This window comes from Misgurnus anguillicaudatus, chromosome 13, assembly GCF_027580225.2.
Source record: "Misgurnus anguillicaudatus chromosome 13, ASM2758022v2, whole genome shotgun sequence".
Classification (NCBI taxonomy): Eukaryota; Metazoa; Chordata; class Actinopteri; order Cypriniformes; family Cobitidae; genus Misgurnus; species Misgurnus anguillicaudatus.
In genome coordinates, this window is record NC_073349.2 from 23779878 (window position 1) to 23801738 (window position 21861).

Genomic DNA, 21861 nt, shown 5'->3' on the forward strand with positions numbered 1-21861 from the left:
GTGCATTTGCGGTAATGAAGTTAAGTTTATTTTTACCTCCTAAACTCATTACTTTGTCACACAATGATATTAACAAAATTATACAAGACTATTTAAAGGGACACTCCACTTTTTTGAAAATATGCTAATTTTCCAGCTCCCTTAGGGTTAAACATTTGATTTTTACCTTTTTGGAATCCATTCAGCCGATCTCCGTGTCCGGCGGCAGTATCCCTAGCATAGCTTAGCACAATCCACTGCATCCGACAAGACCATTAGCATCGCGCCAACAAACAACCCAAGAGTTTGGATATTTTTCCTATTTAAAACTTGTCTCTTCTGTAGTTACATCGTGTACCAAGACCGACAGAAAATTAAAAGTTGCGATTTTCTAGGCAGATATCACTAGGAACTATACTCTCATTCTGTCGTAATCAAGGACTTTGCTGCCGTAACATGGCTGCAGGAGGCGCAATGGTATAACGCATTGCATGAAAATAGTCCCCTGCCATTGAAAGTCACTAAGAGGATTATTTTCCGTCGTCTTAGTACACGATGTAACTACAGAAGAGTCAAGTTTTAAATATTCTTTTCGTTATTTTTTAGCGCAATGCTAATGGTCCAATCAGATTCAATGGACCATGCCAAGCCATGCCAAAAGTAGTACCGCCAGACCCGGAGATCAGCTGAATGTATTTCAAAACGGCAAAAATCAAATGTTTAACTCCAGGGGAGCTGGAAAATGAGCACACATTCAAAACAAGTGGAGTGTCCCTTTAACTAGTCATATTGTACACAAAGACATATAACATGTTAGACATACAGACTTAAACACGCAAACAATCCGTTGCAAACACGACTTCCATACGTTGCAAAAGTGTGAAAGTTTACAGTCAGCTGAAGCCGTTGAGCTTTGACAACGAAGCAAGGACCCTCCCAGCGCCCGATCTCATAAAAGTCAGCAATGACTCATGGTAAAGGTCCCAACCCACAGCAATTTCACACACGAGGGATGCAACTTTTTTAGCAAATTCTGATTATACGTCGTTCACGTCCTGAATCTCATCATCGTTTCGGTCATAACTGGCGTCATCATCATAAATCATGGCTTGCTTTTACAACATACAAATCCTTTCGTATTACGCGTGTACATAACTTGAGTAGAAGGAAAATATTACTTGACCAATTATGTTTACCTCATTACTTTAACTTTTCCCTTGCAATGTTCCAAATGAACATTTCTGATTGTATATACATGAGAATTTAAGTCTTTATTTGTTCTCTCTTATGCCTGTTAAAGGTCAAGTTGGATGTGCAGTAGATGAAGCAGGCTCGTTCACAGCTCAGTGTCTGCTGTTTTGGTGGTGGAGTGACCGTTGGTGGCGGCAGGAGGAGTCGGGGTCTTCACTCCCTCTGGGGATTCTCCATTCAGACTGGGCTTCTCCTCGGGCTCTGGTTGGTTCAGAGGGGCCACTGACATGAGGGTGTTACCCTGGTTCTCCTCATCGGCCATGTAGGACTCTTCGGCCTGCAAGAACACAAGACATACTTTAATTGGTAACTAAGCTTTTCTGAAATATTGCTCAAAAGTTGCTTCAGGACACTAATTTGAGTTCTTATTTATGCTTAATTGAAGTAGCGGTGTTGCATGTTTCAAATTCATTTTTGTATCCCTATAATCTTACTGTACGTCAAACCTATTTAAACAATAGCCTAATTTCCATCCGTTTAAGGATTACTCCACTTTTATAAAAATCCTGACAATTTACTCACCGCATGTCATCCAATATGTTTGTCTTTCTTTCTTCAGTGGAAAAGAAATTACGTTTTTTGGAGGCAAACACTCCAGGATTTTTCTCCATATAGTTTGCAGTTTCAATGCAGCTTCAAAGGACCCTAAACGATCCCAATTGAGGCCCAATCGTGTATATATATATATATATATACTTTTAAATCACAACTTTTTGTCTTTGCACTAGCCTTGTGATCCACCAGTGCCTTTTGACATGATTACGTAATACGTAAGGTCATGCTGGCGCATCACAAGGCTAGTGCAAGATGATAACTTGTGGTTTTAGAAGTCCTTTTTTTTGGAAAATGACAATAATTTCGCTAGATAATAACCTTATGCATCGATTGGGATTGTTTAGACCCCTTTGACGCTGCATTGAAACTGTAAACTGTTGAGGTCCACTAAAGTCCACTATATGGAGAAAAATCCTGGAATTTTTTCCTCAAAAAACTTGCCTTCTTGACTTAACAAAGAAAGGCATCAACATCTTGGATGACATGGGAGTGAGTAAACTATCAGATTTTTTATGAAAGTAAAGTAAATTCCTTTTAAATTAATATTTTAGGAGCTTGTCTGCGAAAGGCACCAAACGCCACCTCCAAAAATTATGATATTAACCCAAATGCTCTCGGCATGGATTATATGTTCATACCTTCGCTTCAAATTCCTGATTTTAGGAGTGAAGAAAAACAGTTTAGTAGTTTTGGCAGGGAGATGAAACTGTTATGCTTGCATATGCTGTGGTTCTGAACATTAGATGGGGTGTGTGCAATAAAAACTGGGCTGGATTGAAATGTTGCCAATTGTTTTCTTCATTACAAGCTTGGCAACACATCTCTACCAAATAGGCTGATCTTTGCAATTGAAAGCCTAGCATGTTCATGGAATTTGATTGGCAAAATCATCTTGTGAGACGGTAAAACAATTGTATTAATTACATAGTCATATAATACTTAATAAAGTCTTATAAGAGGAAAACAATTCCAATTGATTCAAGAGTAAACAGTTTTAATATACATTAGAATAAAGCATTATTTAAATCCAGTATGTGTTTATAATGAAAAGGCTGAAGTCAGTGAAATCTGGATATTTGTGCTCTTTGTGGTGGTACTTACCAGTTTCATGCCTTTGTTGTTGGTCTTGCGATGACTTTTATAGCAGAAGCCGCCAATGATCATGGCAGCAAGCAATAAGCCCGTCAGCAAAACAGACACAAAAACAGCAGAGGACTTCTCATTTGAATTTTCTTTTGGTTTGTCTTTATTAGGCTGTAGAGAAACACAATTAATATTGTTAGAAAGAAAACTCTGATACATGGGAATCATTTTAAGATGAAAAGCAGTGATAGTTTACATCTAACCAAGTACACTTTTACTTGTTTCTGTGGCGATACCCTTTAAAAAAAAAAAAACCAAAATAATACATATTAGTAACTCAAAGGTACGAAATTGATACATATCTGTACATAAATGGTACATTTTTAAAAACAAGATGATTGTTTAAAGGAAAACACCACCTTTTTTTATATTTTACTATGTCTCACCTCAACTTAAATTAATATTAATTAATACATATACCTATCTTTTTTCAATGCATGCACTTTTGTACAGCGCTTCTTGAATGTGTTAGCATTTAGCCTAGCCCCATTCATTCCTATGGCTCCAAACAAAAGTTTTCTTTTGTGCCACGATACTTACTTGTGTAACTACTCATGTAACAGTCTTTAAATAGGGAAAACATGGAAGTGTTTGGTGGCTTCTAAATTCATCCCTGTTTGGAGCCATAGGAATGGGGCTAGGCTAAATGCTAACACATTCACAAGGCGCTGATTAAAAGTGCATGCATTGAAAAAAGGTAGGGATGTATTAAATCATCTAAGTTGAGCTAAGAACATAGTAAAATATTGAAAATATTGTTTTCCTTAATTTTTTTGCAAGCCAATAATTCACAGCACAATCTCAAAACCAACTTTGTTGATTCTTGGCGCGAGTGAATCACTAGTTTAGTGAATGAGGGGGAGCATGGATAGAGCAATAGCCACCAGCAAGTTTATAAAAGTTGGTGTTGATGGAGGTAGTGAGACTTTAATTTTACTAAGTCAATTCACATTTAGCATTCCTAAATATCTACATTGTGATATTGGGCTAAATTTTAGTCAATTTTAGAGTTGTGCCAAAAGGAACAATGCTTATCATAACCGAAAATCCTATCTTCACATACTGATCCAATACTGGTCTCAGATCTGTTCTCGCCAATCCCTCTGTCATGATCATAACCACACAGGCAGTAGTGAAAGGGAAGCCTCTGGTCTGGCAGTCATTCATTTTGTGTGTGAAGCAATTATTTATAGTGAAGGGCAAAACAGGATCTCCTTAATCTGGCTGCACATGCATCAACTGCGTAAACGAACTTGCCAAACTTTATCTTTTGCAGATACCAATTTTGCTTCCTTCCTTTCAAATGTGCACTGATGCGGACAACACCAACTGAAGCAAAACATCTTAAGTTATAACACAGTATAATATTATAATACAAATGTAACTTTTTAAAAACAAAAATAAATCAAAACTGTTTTACATTTTTTTAATTCTTTAAAGGACCATTTCTTTTATACCTCCACATTCGATTTTGTGAAACAGAAAGGTTCTTCAGATATTAAAGGTTCTGAACCATTTAGCAAAAAAAGTTCTTCTATAACACGTGAAGCACCTTCATTTTTAAGAATTTGCCTAAAGTATGTAAAAAGTATGCATTTTAATTAATCAGCTTCTTGAAGTATCACGGTTCTGGCTAGAGGGGATACACTTACAGCCAAATCTCGCTAGATGTTGGGTTTAGGGGTAAGGATTGGGGGGGGGGGGGTGAGAATAAAAACAGAGGTCATCCGGTGAGATTTGCCAGTATCTCTATTTTAGCCACAACCGAGCATCACCTTAGGGGCTAATCACACCAAAAGCGCTTTAAACGCTTGGAAACGCAAGGCGCGACGCACTGCCTTTTTAAAAAAAAAGAGTGCGACGCGGCTTTTTATATTGCTAAGCAACCACCGAGTCAGCTGTCTTGTCAATCAAATATTGAAGCGTGAGCACTCTTTTGCTGTTAACTGTCATATTAGCAGAAACTTTAAAAAGAGGACGCTTGCTCTGACTTTGTTTGAGGGTGAGAGGTGCACAAACATGCAGGAGAAAGTGAGCGAGTGGAGTCCGGTTCTTCAAAGCAACTGTAAACTTCCCTCACCTGCGGCTGGCGGCAAAAAACGCAAGGCGCTCGAACGCTTCCTGCCCATAGAATATCATTCCAAAAAAGGCGCCTGCAACTGCCATAAACGCTTTTGGTGTGATTGGCCCCTTAGGATGCTTTTTTATTCTTTTATCGGCTTATCAGCTGCCAAATACTTTGTTGTAATCAAACAAATAAAATGTTGGCACAGTGATCATTTCAGTCACACATATGCCTTTGCATTAAAAGGTTTTGAATGTTACGACGCACTCTTAAAAATAAAGGTGTTTAAAAGTATCTTCACAGTGATGCCATATTAAATATTTTTGGTTCCTCAAAGAACCATTCAGTCCAATAATCTTAAAAGAATCGGTTCTTTCTTACCTTTTCATTTTCCAAAGAAGCTTTCAAACCTTGATCCTGGATCTTAGGGGGTCGCCAAACATTTTTAGAGAAAAAGACAAAAGAAAATGTATAAATGTTATAAAATGTATGTACTCGATGTTTATCGCTCATTCTTGCTACATACATTTCAGAATCATTTATATTTGCTTTATATCTCTCTCCTGCCTTTTTTCTTATCACAGTCTCCTTTATCTTACACAACACTCTTAAAATGGCTGGGTTATTTTTGACCCATAATGGGTAAATATTGGTTGCGTAACAATAACCCAACATTAGGTCATTTTTAACTCAGCACAGGGTCATTTTTAACCCAGCATGCGTTCTGTCCAATATTTACCCATTATGGGTCAAAAATAACCCAGCCATTTTCAGAGTGAATGAAGTTTGTAAGGTAGTAATCCTTGTAGAGCTGCTGTGTGAAACAAGATTTATAGTCAAAGTTGCTGCAGTTCAAATAAATTTAAATTGAAAATTTGTCTTCACACTCTTAAAAAAAAAGGTGGATTGTTTAAACCCATGGTCGGGTCAAATATGAACAAACCCAAACCTATGGATAAACCTACGCTGAGTTGTTGTTACCCGACTATTGGTTAAAAAACAACCCAGCACAAGTTTCTTTATAACCTAACGGTTGGGTTTGTCCAGATTTGACTTTAGAGTGCAGCATTTTCTCTTATTGTAGCCAATTATATTCGCTATAAATAACTATAATATATTTTAGGTAGGGGGACCCTCACAAAAGGTTAAAGCAGATCTAGGGGGTCTTGGCATCATAAAGTTTGATAACCCCTGGTCTAAAGAACCTTTATCCACCATCAATCCTTTATCCCTTTTGTGAAACAGAAAGGTTCTTTGGATGTTAAAGTTTCTTATTGAACCATTCAGCCAAAAATTCTTCTTTTATAGCATTGTGAAGCAAGAGTGACACACGTTCTTGTGTGTGAGGAACTTTCATCAGCAATTTTCTGAATATGACCTGTACTCATTATTAATTCAAATATTTATGTGACCCAGAAGTCATTCACCTATCACTTACTTTTGAAGATGAGTTGATTTTTTCAGCTATTTCATTATCTGGCGTGTTAACTTCGGTTATGGTCCTCGTAGTGTCTAAAGAAGGTGTTTCTGTTCCACTCATGGGTTCGTTTTTGTCAGGAACATCTGTAGGTATTAAGGTGTTTTGGATAGGTCCTGTAAAAACAAAGAATTAAAGTGATGCCATTTAAATTCAACTGAACTAAGATTATCTGTGCAATGTGGATGATTCATGCAGATGCTCACCAATGAGCATACAGTATGCATGCCTATCATCTCATCAAGATGACAACAAAAACAAACAATAAAAAAATCATTATAAAGTTGTTTAGGGAGATCTATGTGCTCGTACCTTGTATGCTTTTTGTTGTGGCCACAGGAATTGGTTGGTTTGTAGTATGAGTTTGTTGGTTTGTAGTGTTATTTTCTTGGTTTGTAGTGTTCGTTTCTTGGTTTGTAATGTTCGTTACTTGGTTTGTAATGTTCGTTACTTGGTTTAGAGTGGTATTTAAATCAGAAGTTGATGAGTTTGTGGCTGTATCTGATGTATCTTCCTGACCGTGACAACCTATATGGAAACAAAAAAAATGTATGTCAAAGAATAGAATATAGACAAGCTTTGAGTTCTGACTTTCACCACCACCACCAAATTTTATAGAATCTTAGACTTAGAAAACTTTACTGTCCCAAAAGACAATTTGTTGTACAGTACATAACTCATAATCCACGATACAACATTGACCCAACATCTCAGCGCTATTTATCTAATACATCAATAAATGGAATACAATAAAAAGAGTATATTGCACAATGTCATATATAAATAAAATAAAAACTACTCCACATTATCTCACTGCACATTTATTCCTTCAATTATTCAACTATACTCCTCCCTACACATTATTTAATTGGGTTATTGCCATAGGAATAAATGAGTGATTCATTGTTGCGTAACAAATACAGAACATAACGTTTCTGCAGTTGCTGGACTGATGGACTGCCCATATCAACAGTTTTGGTGAAGCCATTTGGGTCAAGTCACTTTTATTTGTATAGCACTTTTCACAAAATACAATGTACAACTGTTATAAAGCAACTCATACTGTAGTTAAGACAGGCCTGGCGTGTGAACTAATTTACTTACCAAAGACAAATCTATTTTTATGTGTTTGAGCACAGAGGGGAAAAAGTTTGGATTTTAGCCAGGCATCCATGCAACTGTTTTCTTTGCATATCACACAATCACTGGGGGCTTAAAGGGTTTGACCCGAGCATTAACCCCCCCCCCCACCCTCACCCTCTGTGTTTACTAGCATGTGGGTGGTACGTGCATCGTGAGGTTTCATGGAGGTTAGAAAAGCCTGGCCCCTCTCGACCGTTATTCAATGCCCCCGTCTCCACCCTCTCTAACAACGTGCCCTGTTTGCACAGCCACTCTGCTTTATTCATAGCTTATGCAGGAAACTAACGCACCCATAACAGACAATGCAAATAAACATCACCTTCGTCTCGACCTTTGGCATTGCTGCATATTACGACGCTGCTTAGGAAAGTGTGTTTTTTTTTAGAGAGGTGGTATGCAGGAAGCTGATGAGGAAAGGGAAATAACGCCAGGGTATGCGGCAGGGCGTACGCCTCGAATCAATTCACTCGCTTGATTGTTTTGGGTGGTGCATCCTCTGGGGCCTGCTTGATAAATTGAGCCATATCCCAAAACCCCTGAGTCCTTCCTAATATATATACTATTTGCCTTGCTAGGACTTTTCCAGGCTGGTTCATGCTGGTCTACACTTATTTATCCTCAACCCAGCGTTGGGTCCAGCATTGGGTTGGGTCCTTTTTGACCCACGCTGGGTAGAAAATAAACAACCCAGCATTTTTTAAGTGATGAATACAGATCAACATTTTGACAGCAAGCCTTGTTGGACAACCAGCATCTAAAACACAACACCAGCACTTTTTTGACATTGTCCTACCATCTTATTCAATGAAGTACCTTGAAGAACCATGTAAATACCACAATACAGTATATAAAACAAAGTGGTAAATTTACATCACTATATAATACAGTACACAGGGTTCCTACAGGTCCTTGAAATCTTTAAAAGTTTGTGAATCTGGGGGGAAAAATTCAAGGCCCTGGAAGTTTTTGAAAGTATACATACATAGATTCAGGTCATTGAAAGTGCTTGAATCTATTTTATGCAAGAAGTTTTCTGAAAAAAATCCATATAATTTTCTGTGTAGTGTAGAATAATATCATACAAATTCTAGACTTTTTAAGCACACGTGCTAAAATGTTTGCTTTAAATGCTTATATCTTCTGTATGCGAATGTTGATTTATACCAAAATGCTTTTTTGCATAGTTGTGTTTAACACATGAAAACGTCTCGGGTTACGTATGTAACTGTTCTTCCCTGAGAAGGGAACGAGACGCTGCGTCTCGCTTTCCATACTTCCTGCGTCCCTGAAACGCAGTCTTTGGCAATATTTCAGATAGCGATATACTTCCTGGCTTTCACGTCACCCTGTCTTTGTCGTTAATCCTCACCATTGGTTGAATTTAATATACACCCTCAGACGCACTTAACCCTGGAGGTGTCCCCAAAGTGTCACCGCAGTGACGCAGCACAAGTTCCCTCTAAAGGGAACTGTAACAATGTATTTTAAAAGGTAACACGGTGTAACCTTGCTCTCACTTGAATTATGAGACATTTGTGTTAAAAATGTGATTTGAGGGTATTTGACCTGGAAAGTCCTTGAAAGGTCCTTGAATTTGAAGTTAACTAAGGTGTGGGAACCCTGAGTACATTTAATCAAATCTTGATATAATCTTAACTTGTGGACTATGGTGATCATTCAGGAGAGGATAGTTGAGCCAATTGAAAGGCACAGAAAACCTTGTGCTTGTTGTCCAGCAATGCTTGTAGTTCAAACAACACAAGAAACATTAAAATATGTTATTCATCAAGCTCTGTTTTCCGAAAAACCTTTGATTCAAGTTACAGCTTACGTCTTAAGTATTACAATCACAGTATGTTAGCATTATGTAATTTTAAAGGTGCATGACCACCATATGTATCGAGCGTAAAACTGTAAATGCTGGCCATAGATTTTAATTAGGTAAACTGGGCATGCATCCTACGACTCTTAAAACGTTCATAAAAGTAATTGCAGGCTTACCCAATCCAAAAGCTGACACATTTATTGATGTAATAACGATACAATGTTCCTCCATCTACTCATTTCAGACAAACAGTAAAGTTTTGCTCAGATTTGTTTTTGCAGTTTGTATACCTCTGTATTTGTGTTTTTTGCAAATGAGAGGGATTTTTTGATCTTTTTTACAATGACAATAAACTAAGCTATCTTATAAAAGCAGGCAAAATCATGCACACTTTTGATTAGCGTGATGGTTTGCATACTATGGGCCAAATTGACTTAAACAGGGCTAATTAGCTTGAGACTTCAAATTTGCAACTCCAAAAAGCGCAGTTGGGAGAGGATTTTTTTGTGGGTGATTTATTGACAAGGTGCACGTTAAAGAACATAGACACAACATCTAATTTCCATAATGATCAACATACTTTAAGTCAAGCTTTTTTGGGGTATTAAATAATTGTGCAAATGCCAGTGAATCACGTTACGTGATTTGTTTAAATAATCTTAATTTTGTGTCTGAAGGGAAACCTCTACAAATGCACATATGTGATCCAGGACCACAAAACTAGTCATAAGTCCCACAGGTATATTTGTAGAAAAAGCCAAAAATATATTGCATGGCCCAAAATTATCAAATCAAAACTTTATTTTTGTGAATGGATGCACCAAAAGCCACAAACAAAATTGGCCATAAACTCGCCTACTCTTTCGGGATTTTCCATTTTTAAGTTTGGCTTTATGTATCCCCATTCAGTCCACAAGGTCATTACAGCTGTAAACCAGTAGAGAGAGCTAAATTCAAACCTTTTCATTAGTAAAATGCATTGCTAAGGACTTAATTTGGACTTTGAACTTTAAAAGCGACTTTCTAAATATTTTGATTTTTTTCACCCTCAGATTCCAGATGTTCTAATAGTATCTCAGCTAGGGCTGTCACAATGATTAAATAATCGTCTCGTCGCAATTGTTTGACCTCATTGCAATGATTTCAGATCACCGCGATGATTGCACATCTCTCTAAAAAACACAAGGGGGAGCTGCAGCGCCTGTGTAAACGAGACCGTATCAGATTACTTTTAAAAATGTGTTATTTGTAATGTATAAATATTTACTGTCAGATAAACCTTGCAAAAGATTTAATTTAAATAATCACAACGATCTATGAAAATTATTTCATAAACAGAAAATGTATGAGAATTAAATGTCAAAGCAATAAAACAGGCCATTAATCGTCACAATTTATTAAACAATTAACCGTCAGCCAAATTTCATAATCGTGACAGCCCTAATCTCAGCCTAATATTGTCTTTTTTTAACAAACCATTTTTATTCATTTATTTAGCTTTTGGATGATGTATAAAACTTAATTTCAAAAATTGACTTACAATACTATATGCATTTCTATGCCTATACCTATAGTAAACCTGAAAGTATTGCTAAATGTCAAAAGATGGTTTGAGTCGGTGCAAGGTGACTCTAACTGTCCTAAAAAGTATGCAAGATCTCAATACGCATTCAAAATCACAGTTTGTCGAAGGAAGCATGCCAAAAGTGGCTGCGTTGATGTACTATTTAACATGTATATTCGAAGCGTGCATTCGTAGCAGATGGCATTTTTATAGGTAAACTGTGAGAACCTGGTTTCTGATGCATAATGAGTTTCTGTACCAGATGCTACAGTTTTAATGCAAAAAATCCATTTAATAAGCTAGATCAAATTTTACTGTTCTGTATTTACTCTGTACGAGAAAAAGCTTTAAATTACATAAAAGGAACGTGACCAAAAATGTTAATAAATTCCTGATGTGCCCACTCATGCTAGCATGAACACACATGCACATACCCTTAAATCCACACATAACGTAAAAATACAGTATATCATTTCAAGATTATATTAAGCTGAAGAACTCTGTTGTGGCAGTTTGGAGTCTCTAATAAACACGACACATTTCCATCCCATATGAGACTTTTTGCAACATAGTATTTCACAATTTGTACTCAAGTGTGATATTTCAGCCATCAAATAGTGACTTCTGGATGCTCCTACAGTAAGCACAAACAGAGTACTAGATGAGTGATCGGACATAGCCCCACCCAAGTGCTTGACTCATGTTTTTCATCCTGTGATATAACGGTAAAGATGCCGCAGAACAGAGCCATTGTTTTCCAGAGGCAAGTGACACAACTGGGACCAAATGTGCTCTCCAGACTTCTGAATCACTTTAATTCATTCCATGGTGTTCTGGCATGTTTGGTCTGGTGTAAGGCAATCTCAGGAAAAGACTCTTAAAATCCCCCATGCTCTTACCGTTTCTGAGCTGTGCTTGAATGGACACACTGCAAAGAGCAGACCCAGACAAGTTCTGACAGCTCTGATATAAACCTGAGCTCTAAATCCGACTCTTTTCCAGAATTCCAGGGAACATGAGAAATGGCCATAAAACGCTTAAGCTTATTTTAAAGGAAGTACCTCATCTTAGTTTTTGTGGTTGGGTTTACATTTCAAAAACCGAGCATTGTTTTGGTCATTTCAGGGGATAAAGGATGTTATTCTCATTAACACTTACATATGGATTTACTTTGATCAAATAATATTTCTGTTCTCTCAGTCTCTTTAAAGGGACACTCCACTTTTTTGAAAATAAGCTCATTTTCCAGCTCCCCTAGAGTTAAACATTTAATTTTTACTGTTTTGGAATCCATTCAGCAGATCTCCGGGTCTGGCGGTACCACTGTTAGCATAGCTTAGCATAATCCATTGAATCAGATTAGACCATTAGCATCGCGCTAAAAAATAACCAAAGAGTTTCAATATTTTTCCTACTTAAAACTTGACTCTTCTGTAGTTACATTGTGTACTAAGACCGACAGAAATTTTAAAGTTGCGATTTTCTAGGCAGATATGGCTAGGAACTATACTCTCCTTCTGGCGTAATAATCAAGGACTTTGCTGCTGTAACATGGCCGCAGAAGGCGTAGTGATATTACGCACTGCCCGAAAATAGTCCCCTTGGTTACCTTTAATAGCAGAGGACTATTGTCAGGCGCTGCTTAATATCATTGCGCTTGCTGCAGCCATGGTACGGCAGCAAAGTCCTTGGTTATAACGCCGAAATGAGAGTATAGTTCCTAGCCATATCGACCTAGAAAATCGCAACTTTCAATTTTACGTCAGTCTTAGTACACAATGTAACTACAGAAGAGTCAAGTTTTAAATAGGAAAAATATAGAAACTCTTTGGTTATTTTTTTGCTCGATGCTAATGGTCTAATCAGATTCAATGGATTATGCTAAGCTATGCTAAAAGTGCTAGCACCAGACCCGGAGATGAATGGATTCCAAAACTGTAAAAATCAAATGTTTATCTCTAGGGGAGCTGGAAAATGAGCATATTTTCAAAAAAGGTGGAGTGTCCCTTTAAATGTCTCTTACGTATACATATAAAATAAAACAGTAATTTTCCCAGTGATATTTTCTCTCTATGGGATTCTATTGCCATGTCTCCATTCATTCCCACTCTGGAAAATTACTGGACTGTATCCCTAAGAAAAATGCAGCGATAAGAAATCTCATAAGAGAGTGCCCTTTATCTCCCTCTACCCACACTTGAGCTTAAATCACAAACAAATAAACTGTGGGACAATGCATATCGTCAACAAAGATCTTTCTTGTCTCTCACAGGATTTAAGCCGTGCCATGGTTATCTTAACAGTACAGATAATGACCATCTTAAGATCTCATATCTCTAGGCTAAAAGACGATAAAACTGATAAATAAACTGATTAGAGACTAGCAATGCTGGACTGCTAATTACTAGTACAATTGCAGTGTCTACCAGGACGTAGAACTTTTTCCCACCACCAGATGTACAGATCTCTCGGGAAGATCTCAAGTGTCTGATGTTAATACATCAGGTGGTGACGTCCAACTTGACTGGACAGCAGCCTGGGACCCATCACCTCCCCACCCAGACCATAGAGAGCAGCCCTTGGTGTTGATTGTTGCCGGCTGCAGATCTATCCCTAAATCCCTAAAGCAGGCCTGAGCTCCATATGCTCCTCTATAACAGCCCACACAACCTGAGCTTGGGTTGTCCTATAAACTTGCAAATGCTATCAAATTTCACATGAGCTTTTCGATGTGTAAGATTTCGTGCCATGCCAAGGTCATTGGCTATTAAAATTAGTAAAAAATATACTATTGTGCTGATAAAATATTTTATATTTAAGCCCCAAGATGCACCATGCAATGTATCTGTTTATTACAAAGTATTTTTCTCAAAGGGCCAAAGGGACGTTTTATCATGAACCCTAGAGGCACTAAAAATCCAATGGCCACTTCCATCTTAACTATGGGAGAACTGTTTCCATGTGTTGATCTTTGTTGATGTTGATCCCTAGAGTTTATTTAGCAATGACCCCATAGCCCAGTTGTTTTCTGACTAAACAAAAACGGGAGGAAGGAATTAAGTTAGTGTCAGGCGTGGAAAGTTCTTTACATAAGACAGGTTAAAGGTAGTTCAGCTACGAATTATGGACACCCACATATTAACCACGTACCCACACTTACTTAACAAAATAAAGGCTGGGTTCAGCCCACGCTTTAGTAAAATATGGACAAACCCAACTGGTGGGTTCAAATGAATCTGTGTTGGGTTGTTTCAACTCATGGTTGGGATATTTTCTAGGTTCATTTTAATCAAAATAGGTTTGTACATATTTTACCCAAACATGGGTTGAAACAACATTTTTTGTGTGGATTAGTAATGATACCATACCTTATCCATTTGGCCAAATACCAAACACACATACCACCCACAAATAGATTTTGTTACTCTTTCATAGTTTCTATTTTTTCCAACCAGAAATGTACAAAAGCATTCACAGGGGTGGTAACTCCTCAAAATGTACACTCTAAAAATGTCTGGGTTATTTTTAAGCCATGTTTGGTAAATATTGGACAGAACACATGCTGGGTTAAAATTGACCCATTGCTGGGTTGTTTTAACCCAACTGCTGGGTTATTATAACCCATGGTTGCATAACAACAACCCAACATTGGGTCATCCAATATTTACCCATTGTGGGTTAAAAATAACCCAGCCATTTTGAAAGCGTTTGCATTTGTACCTCACATGTAAGTAGAGGTACCTCATAGGTACACATTCGTTCCTAAATGGTACATATTAAGACCTGTATAAAGGGTACCATCCCAATGACAGCTTTTATACTTCTTTTTTGGAGAGTGTACAAATATTGTAACTTGAGTTTGGTGCACATTTATCATTATGAATGTTGTAGACATGTGTGCTAATATAAACGTTATTTCTTAAAGATCACTTCTAGTGGACAAAACCGGACAGGCTTTTTATTGTTACCCCCCTACAGCTCCCAGCTGCCCCCCTTTATAGCAGCTCACTGTCAGCACCAGCAACATTGCTTGGTTGCAGATGTCCATGGAGCGTTTCCAAGCTCTTGTTCTTTGACATAACAGCGCAGATTGATTTGGACAGTGTAACTGGATATCCAAATGTCTGATCAGCTGCCATGCTCAGCTTAAACATTGCTTGAAGAAATGGCCACAACAGAAAGTAAAGGGGTAAGTTTGGGTGAAGCGACTATCTCTTTTTTTTCTTTTCACACAAAAGAGTTGGGTTTTATCCCTTCTCTCTTTCTGGCTAACCGTAACAAATCCCCTGGGTTCTGTAACACTGTGGTTTAAGAGAAAAGACTGCTACGAAAAGCCCTCGTGCTCCTGATGGCAACGAACATGATACGATCTTATGTTTTCAATTAAGGAGCATTAGGGAGAATTGTCCCAGTGTTGTGTTGCTTGCAGAACATTAATTACCCCAGCAATTACCCCACCGGTTCAAGAGGCTCAGCCAAGCCATATTAACTCCTCAGGCAAAATCCAGCCTAGAGTTGAAAACTTTAATATAGATTTGCATTTACACGATGATCGTTTCAATTAACGAAAACTCCAACAACAAAATGTCTATGTGCAGAATGTTGCACAATTTTGCATTCATCCTGAAAGCTACAGTTGAAGTTTCTCATAAACTAACTTTGCCTTCACTTTCTACATGGTCATTAGACAAACACGATGATGCAAGTCGCAGACGGATCCAAAAAGTTTCCACTCGTAACCACAGGCTAATTACGCGCTAATGTTTGGACCCAGGTTTTTGGGTGCTCGTATTACAAGAGCGCCTGTGTCAAAACGAGTGTCAGTGGTTGTACGTTTCATGCCAGCTGTGAGAGATGCAATAACTGCAAGACGGCATTAGGATGCCAGGGGAATAACAGAATAACAGCAACAACAACAGCCACTCATATGAATCCAGATCCAGTCTTGTTTCGCTCATTAAAGTAAATGCCTGTTGGTTAACTTTATGCCCAGTTTAGATCTCGTCCAGCCTGATCTCATAGGAATCTGTATGTATTTTACAAGTTGGCTTATTCGTACAAACTGAATCATATAAAAATGTACGATTATTGTTAAAAACAATGAACCCCAACCCTAACCTTTTCCTTGACGTAACCAAAAAGCGGTCAGACTGAAATGGATTTCCGGAATTGATTTGAAATCGCATTTCTGGAATATCTAATCATGAGATTAGGACAGGGGTGGGCATTCCTGGTCCTGGAAGGCCACTGTCCTGCAAAGTTTAACTCCAACCCTAATCAAACACACCTGAAAAAGATTAGGGTTGGAGCTAAACTTTGCAGGACAGTGGCCCTCCAGGACCAGGAATGCCCACCTTTGGATTAGGAGCATCAAAGATACATTTTTGGCATGATCTTCCTCAGTCAATATGACCAAGATATCAAGGTCATATTTTTACAGAATGTTCTTTACATTATGTAGGATGATTTTTATTCAGAAAACTTTACAAAAACTGGCAGACTTCCTGTTTGTTTAAATAATCTTTCTGGTCAAAGAATTAACTAATGCTTATAGTTTAAATGACCACTACACAACTCCGAAAACCCAATGAGATCAATCACACCTGAATGTGTAAATGTGTAATCACACCATGGGTACATGACTTTAACTCATGTGTCCTGGGACTGCTGGAATGCCAGGCAATCACTGAAGGCCATGAGAAACTGGCGGTTGCAATTTTCTCTTCATGTTTTTGTTGGCCAAGGACTGCACTGTCAAGAAGAATGTTCCAGAACCAGGGTACACAGATATGAGGGGCACAAGTTTATCATTTCTCACCTTGCCCCATACTGACCCCTGTTATCCAGTTTGTCCCTCCAAAGAAGGATGGGTTATATCAGACCTTCACTTAAAATAATGCTATAAACAAAACCGATGACCCTTTTGTACGACGGTGTCTTTGTATAGCTAAACCAATCATGCATCTGCTATCTTGGCCAATGTTGTAAAAATACAAGTCATATACAGCACACTGTCTTTGTATAACAAAGGCAAAGGAAGTAGTGTCCTGTATGAGCCAGTTTGGGAATTCCCATTTGTTGGTTAATCCACATGGATGAATTGACCCCAGTGTTGGTTCAGATCTAGAGGACAGTGGCTCTGGACCCTATCCAAATATCAAACTACAGTATAATATGCCACATTAGCACTTTTAGGATTGGAAAAAGACCTACCCCATTGGGACACTAGGTCTGCCATCTGGCTAAAGATGCATGAAAGTGTTTTCTCACTCGCCACTGAGTATTAAAGTCAAATATTGCACAATACCTGGGCGGCACCAACCGTCATATTGGCGACCATCCATTGAAATGCCACAAAGCTAGCAGGGTGTATAACGGCTAAGCTCACATCATGGGAAAAGGTGGTAACTGTTTGTTTGGCGAGCGTTAGTTTGAAGAGATTGTTAGCTTTTTGCCACTCATTTGCCAACTGGTTATGTCATCTAACCATTCCCTCTATCCCATTACAGTCTTCTGTAAAAGTAATACTAGTACTGGCATATCACTATTACGGTACATTTAAAATCTGTATGGCCAGTTGAAAAGCAATACTACTTACTTTTAATTATTCCTTTTGTCTTTACAGATATATTTCAAATACTAACGTCCCATCAAAAATTAAATTAGTTTAGCAGTAAGAGTAGGGTGTGGTTGGACTGTCCACACAGCTGACTATTGCCATGGGTAAGTAGGTGAGGTATTGATTCCCTTCATCTATACCAGATATTGCTGTGTAGCTGGTTATATTTGAATCTGAGTATTGTCCTAGAGTAAGTGACTTTGTAAACTGAAGCCATGACTGTATTAATGTCAGATTAAGATTTATCATGTTTATTAGCTGGTTATGTATCATAAACATTTATGAATTTGTTCAAACTTGTTGATGATGCTCACATATTTCCATGGTATGAAAAGCACTTCAATGTTCTGACCGTCTGTTCGAGTCTCACACGAGTGTCAATTGCACTGAAGTGTTAACCATTAACAGACTGGTGACAATGGTAACCTATAGTGCTTTGTGGTCCAAAGTGGGGTGGGGCAGTGATCCAGAGTCTCAGACATTAGTGACGGTCAAGTCCAGCATAATGAATTTAGTAGATTTGGGGAATGTCGACATTACCTTCAACTTTGATATCAAACGCATGCTTTGGCAACTTTACAGGCTTTCATTTACTAACAAGAGGGGGAGGCTCATGTAATTTAATTTCTCTTGTAGCACGTAACTGAAGTGATGTGGTGCGCATGCAAACTTTTCATTGAAGTCTTGATACTTATGTTTTCTTTTCATTTATCCCATTGGAATGAAAAATAATGAATGAGATCTCTTTAACATCATTCAGTGATAACTAAAAGAAACAAAGAATGACTCAATTAGATTAAATTAAAACAAAGTTTACCTGAAAATTCTGTCATCATTTACTCACACTCATGTTTTTTTAACCTTTATAAGTTTATTTATTTAGTTAAACACAAAACAAAAATATTTTGATAAATGATGGTAAGCACACAGTTAACGGCACCCACTGACTTCTATAGTATTTCTTCTTCCTCCTATGGAAGTCAATGGGTACCATTAAATGTGTGGTTACAATCATTCATCAAAATTTTGTATTCAACAGAATAAAGAAACTCTACAGGTTTAGAACAACACGAGGGGGAGTAAATAATGACAGAATTTTCATTTTCGGGTGATCTATCCCTGTAAGACTTATTTGTCTCCTGTTCCTCAAAAGTTTGTTCTGAAATACAACAAACACGCTGGTTATTTTCCATGTCTTTAAGTTTTTTATGTCTCAAATTGTGCTTATATTTGCACATTTTAAAGTTAAAGATTTAAATATTAACTCAAACATTTCTCCTTAAATTATTTTAACTCTTTCCCTGCCATTGACGAGTTATCTCGTCAATTAAGAGAAAACATTTCCCTGCCATTGACGCTTTACTGACAAGTTCTTACCAGCCGCGTTTGAGGCGTTTCACGCGTCTAGTTTGCCGCTTGAACATTTTGAGTTTACTCGCTTCATTTGCACACGAAAGTGGCACGTGAAATTGTAGTCATCGAGATATTCATGCGGAAATTCGCGTCATGGGAGGGGCTTCTGCGACTCCACACGCTTCCTGTAATCACTTCACTACTAGAGCAAGCTCCTGATTGGTTAACCTGTTTTTCCGCCAAAGTTCAAATTTTAACTCGTGCGTTTGCCGTGGCAATGCTCAATTGGCACCATTTGCGCGAACTAGACGCACAAATTAGGTGGAATCGCGTCTACCGCGCCACGCTAAAGACCTCATTCGCGTTGCGAGACCTCCAGACGCGTGTTAACGTGTCTTTACATTGACTTAACATTGAAATCACTCGCATTTTACGTGGCTGGTCTGGTCTGAACGCAGCATTACGGAAATCTGTAATTCCACTATTATTCACTAGCTGGCTCTACCCAATTTATTAAAAAACTGAAGCAAAAACTAATTTACCAATTTTAAACTCTGTGTATGTTTTGATAATTGTTCTGAATCTGATCCCTTTACAAAAATGCAATTATTTAAGCTTTTTGCTCAAAATTTTTTATTTTTGAAGAAACCTACTCATATTTAAGACGTTATAGAAAGAGAAAAAAATGAAGACAGGAATATTTTTTTCCTGTTTTGTTTGTTTGTTTTAAGGCAGAAGGTCTGTTCTTTCATTTTATATATTTGTATGTTTATTTATTTATATAAGAAAATTTTCCTGGAAGGCATTTTGTGAAACCCCCCCCCCCCAAAAAAAATGCTGGTGAGCAAATAAAAAAAGGCTGGCGGGGAATAAGTTAATATTTAATGATCTGATGTTATAATTGTATGCTCTTAGTAAATGCAACCAATGTCTGATTTTGTTTTTCCCCCAAGAAATCCCCCAAGAATCTTAGACTATAAATGAAGTTGAGATGTTTCATAACTAAAACTTCTGAGTCATCAGAAAGAACAAGCTCAGCTCTGAGTAATAAAAATTTCTCAATGTTTTCGCCAGTACAGATTTCCACAAGTTTTATAGTGGTAAAACTCTGCCCACATTAAGCACTAAACCCCAAAGAAAATGTCCCATTGAACTAAACTCCAGCCTTCAAAAGCTATGTTAAAAACCAGAATTCACACGATTAGACTACTCACACCTCTAGGGAAATGAGAATGGGGCGTACAACTTTCCCAACAGTCTGCCCAGCCCACATGTGCGTCACTTTCAAACATTTTTACTCCTTTTTTGAAATAACGGTCTTGAGGAAAACTTTGAGGTTTACTTAAAATCGCCCATGTAAACATCATCAGATGAACTTTAACCAAACAGTGCAGTGTACCGCATCTCAGCTTACAATAAACCCACGCATAAACCTGACTTCATTTCATCACACCATTCTTCAGAAATCAATTGTTTGAAGACTAGAATTAAGTAAACATAAAAGATGCTCAACTGACTCAAGTTTTACATCGCGTTCAAACATACATGAACCCCAACACAGACCGCTTGCCAGATCCACCCCGACAGGGAACAGGATACAGCCCATAATTAACATCAACTGCAAGTTTCCACTCTAAGCCAGACCCCTTTGTTTTATTTTCCCGCTAACTTTTCACTACACGCTGCCGGCTGTCACATTCATCAAGGTGGGGCTGTTTTTGAGTTAAATTGATGTTACCACTTTTTAAGCCATATCAAAGAAGTGCCATATTTTGTACATCATCTGTTACTGAACTATTACTTTGCGAGAGAAAAGAAAAACGCCTGTTTCTAACAAGAAAATTAAAATGATACAGAATTAAAAATTTTGAAACATTAATATGTGTGTATGTGATTAAATAATGACTAAACACTGTGAGAAATGAATACTAATTACAAACTTGAATATTTTGAAACTTACTCTGTATCAGAAGACAGAAGATCAAACCCAAAGTCATCATTTTCCAAAGCTCATTCATTTTCATGATCACAGCCATTCTCTCGTCCGAGGTGTGCGAGCGGTGGGGTTGGGCTGATGGAGTTTAGGGCTTTCCTGCGTTTGAAACAGAAATGAGCGGGTCACAGGATAAAGCATGGCTTGTGCACCAGGGGTTTTATATGGCCCCTCTCCACACCCCCTTCATCCCCCCCTCTCTCTCGTTCTCTCTCTCTCTCTCTCTCTCCTCTTCCTGCAGGCTGGCCACCTCTTTTACTATGTGTGTGTGTGTACTATGTGAGACTCACTGTTATACAGATGTGCAGATAAGAGGTGTGGCTGTAAATTTATTTCCTATACCTCTATATTGCTCTTTCTCCTTTGTTTGTGTTTGATATATTTGAGCAAATATCCAATAAACTACAAAAGTGTATGCTTCAAAATAACAACAAAGAAGAAGATTTTTTTATTATTAAAAAATAGTTTACGTAACTGGAATGACTTGTTCCATGTATGCAGGATTATATTTTCACATCATACTGCTTTTCATTGTTTAATGTGGCACTGGCTCTTATACTTCAGAAGAGACAAAAAGCATGTGAAAAGATCTTTAAAGGATCCACCACCTTTTTTTATATTTTACTATGTTCTTACCTCAACTTAGACAAATTAATACATAGCTATCTTTTTTCAATGTGTGCACTTAATCTTTGTACAGCGCGTCGTGAATGTGTTAGCATTTAGCTTAACCCCATTCATTCCTTACGATCCAAACAGGGATGAATTTAGAAGCTACCAAACATTTCCATGTTTTTCCTATTTAAAGACTTTTACATGAGTAGTTACATGAGTAAGTAAAGTATGGTGGCACAAAATAAAACGTGGCGATTTTTTAAGCGGATAAAAATTGAG

At 37.8% G+C, this 21861-nt stretch overlaps 1 protein-coding gene across 2 annotated transcripts; it reads right to left on the reverse strand.

Moving 5' to 3' along the window:
- Window positions 1-270: 270 nt before the first annotated feature.
- On the reverse strand, window positions 271-21133 carry cd34 (CD34 molecule). Of its 2 annotated transcripts, XM_073875453.1 has the most exons (6): window positions 20935-21131; window positions 6783-6998; window positions 6432-6586; window positions 5375-5416; window positions 2887-3039; window positions 272-1507 (listed from the first exon to the last, which is right to left on the reverse strand). In XM_073875453.1, exons 1-6 carry the CDS (start codon window positions 21008-21010, stop codon window positions 1316-1318), a joined length of 834 nt encoding a protein of 277 aa, XP_073731554.1. In that variant the 5' UTR covers window positions 21011-21131; the 3' UTR covers window positions 272-1315. The 2 variants fall into 2 exon arrangements, with proteins under 2 accessions (XP_073731555.1, XP_073731554.1); XM_073875454.1 differs by lacking the exon at window positions 5375-5416 and having other exon boundaries at window positions 271-1507; window positions 20935-21133.
- Window positions 21134-21861: the final 728 nt, after the last annotated feature.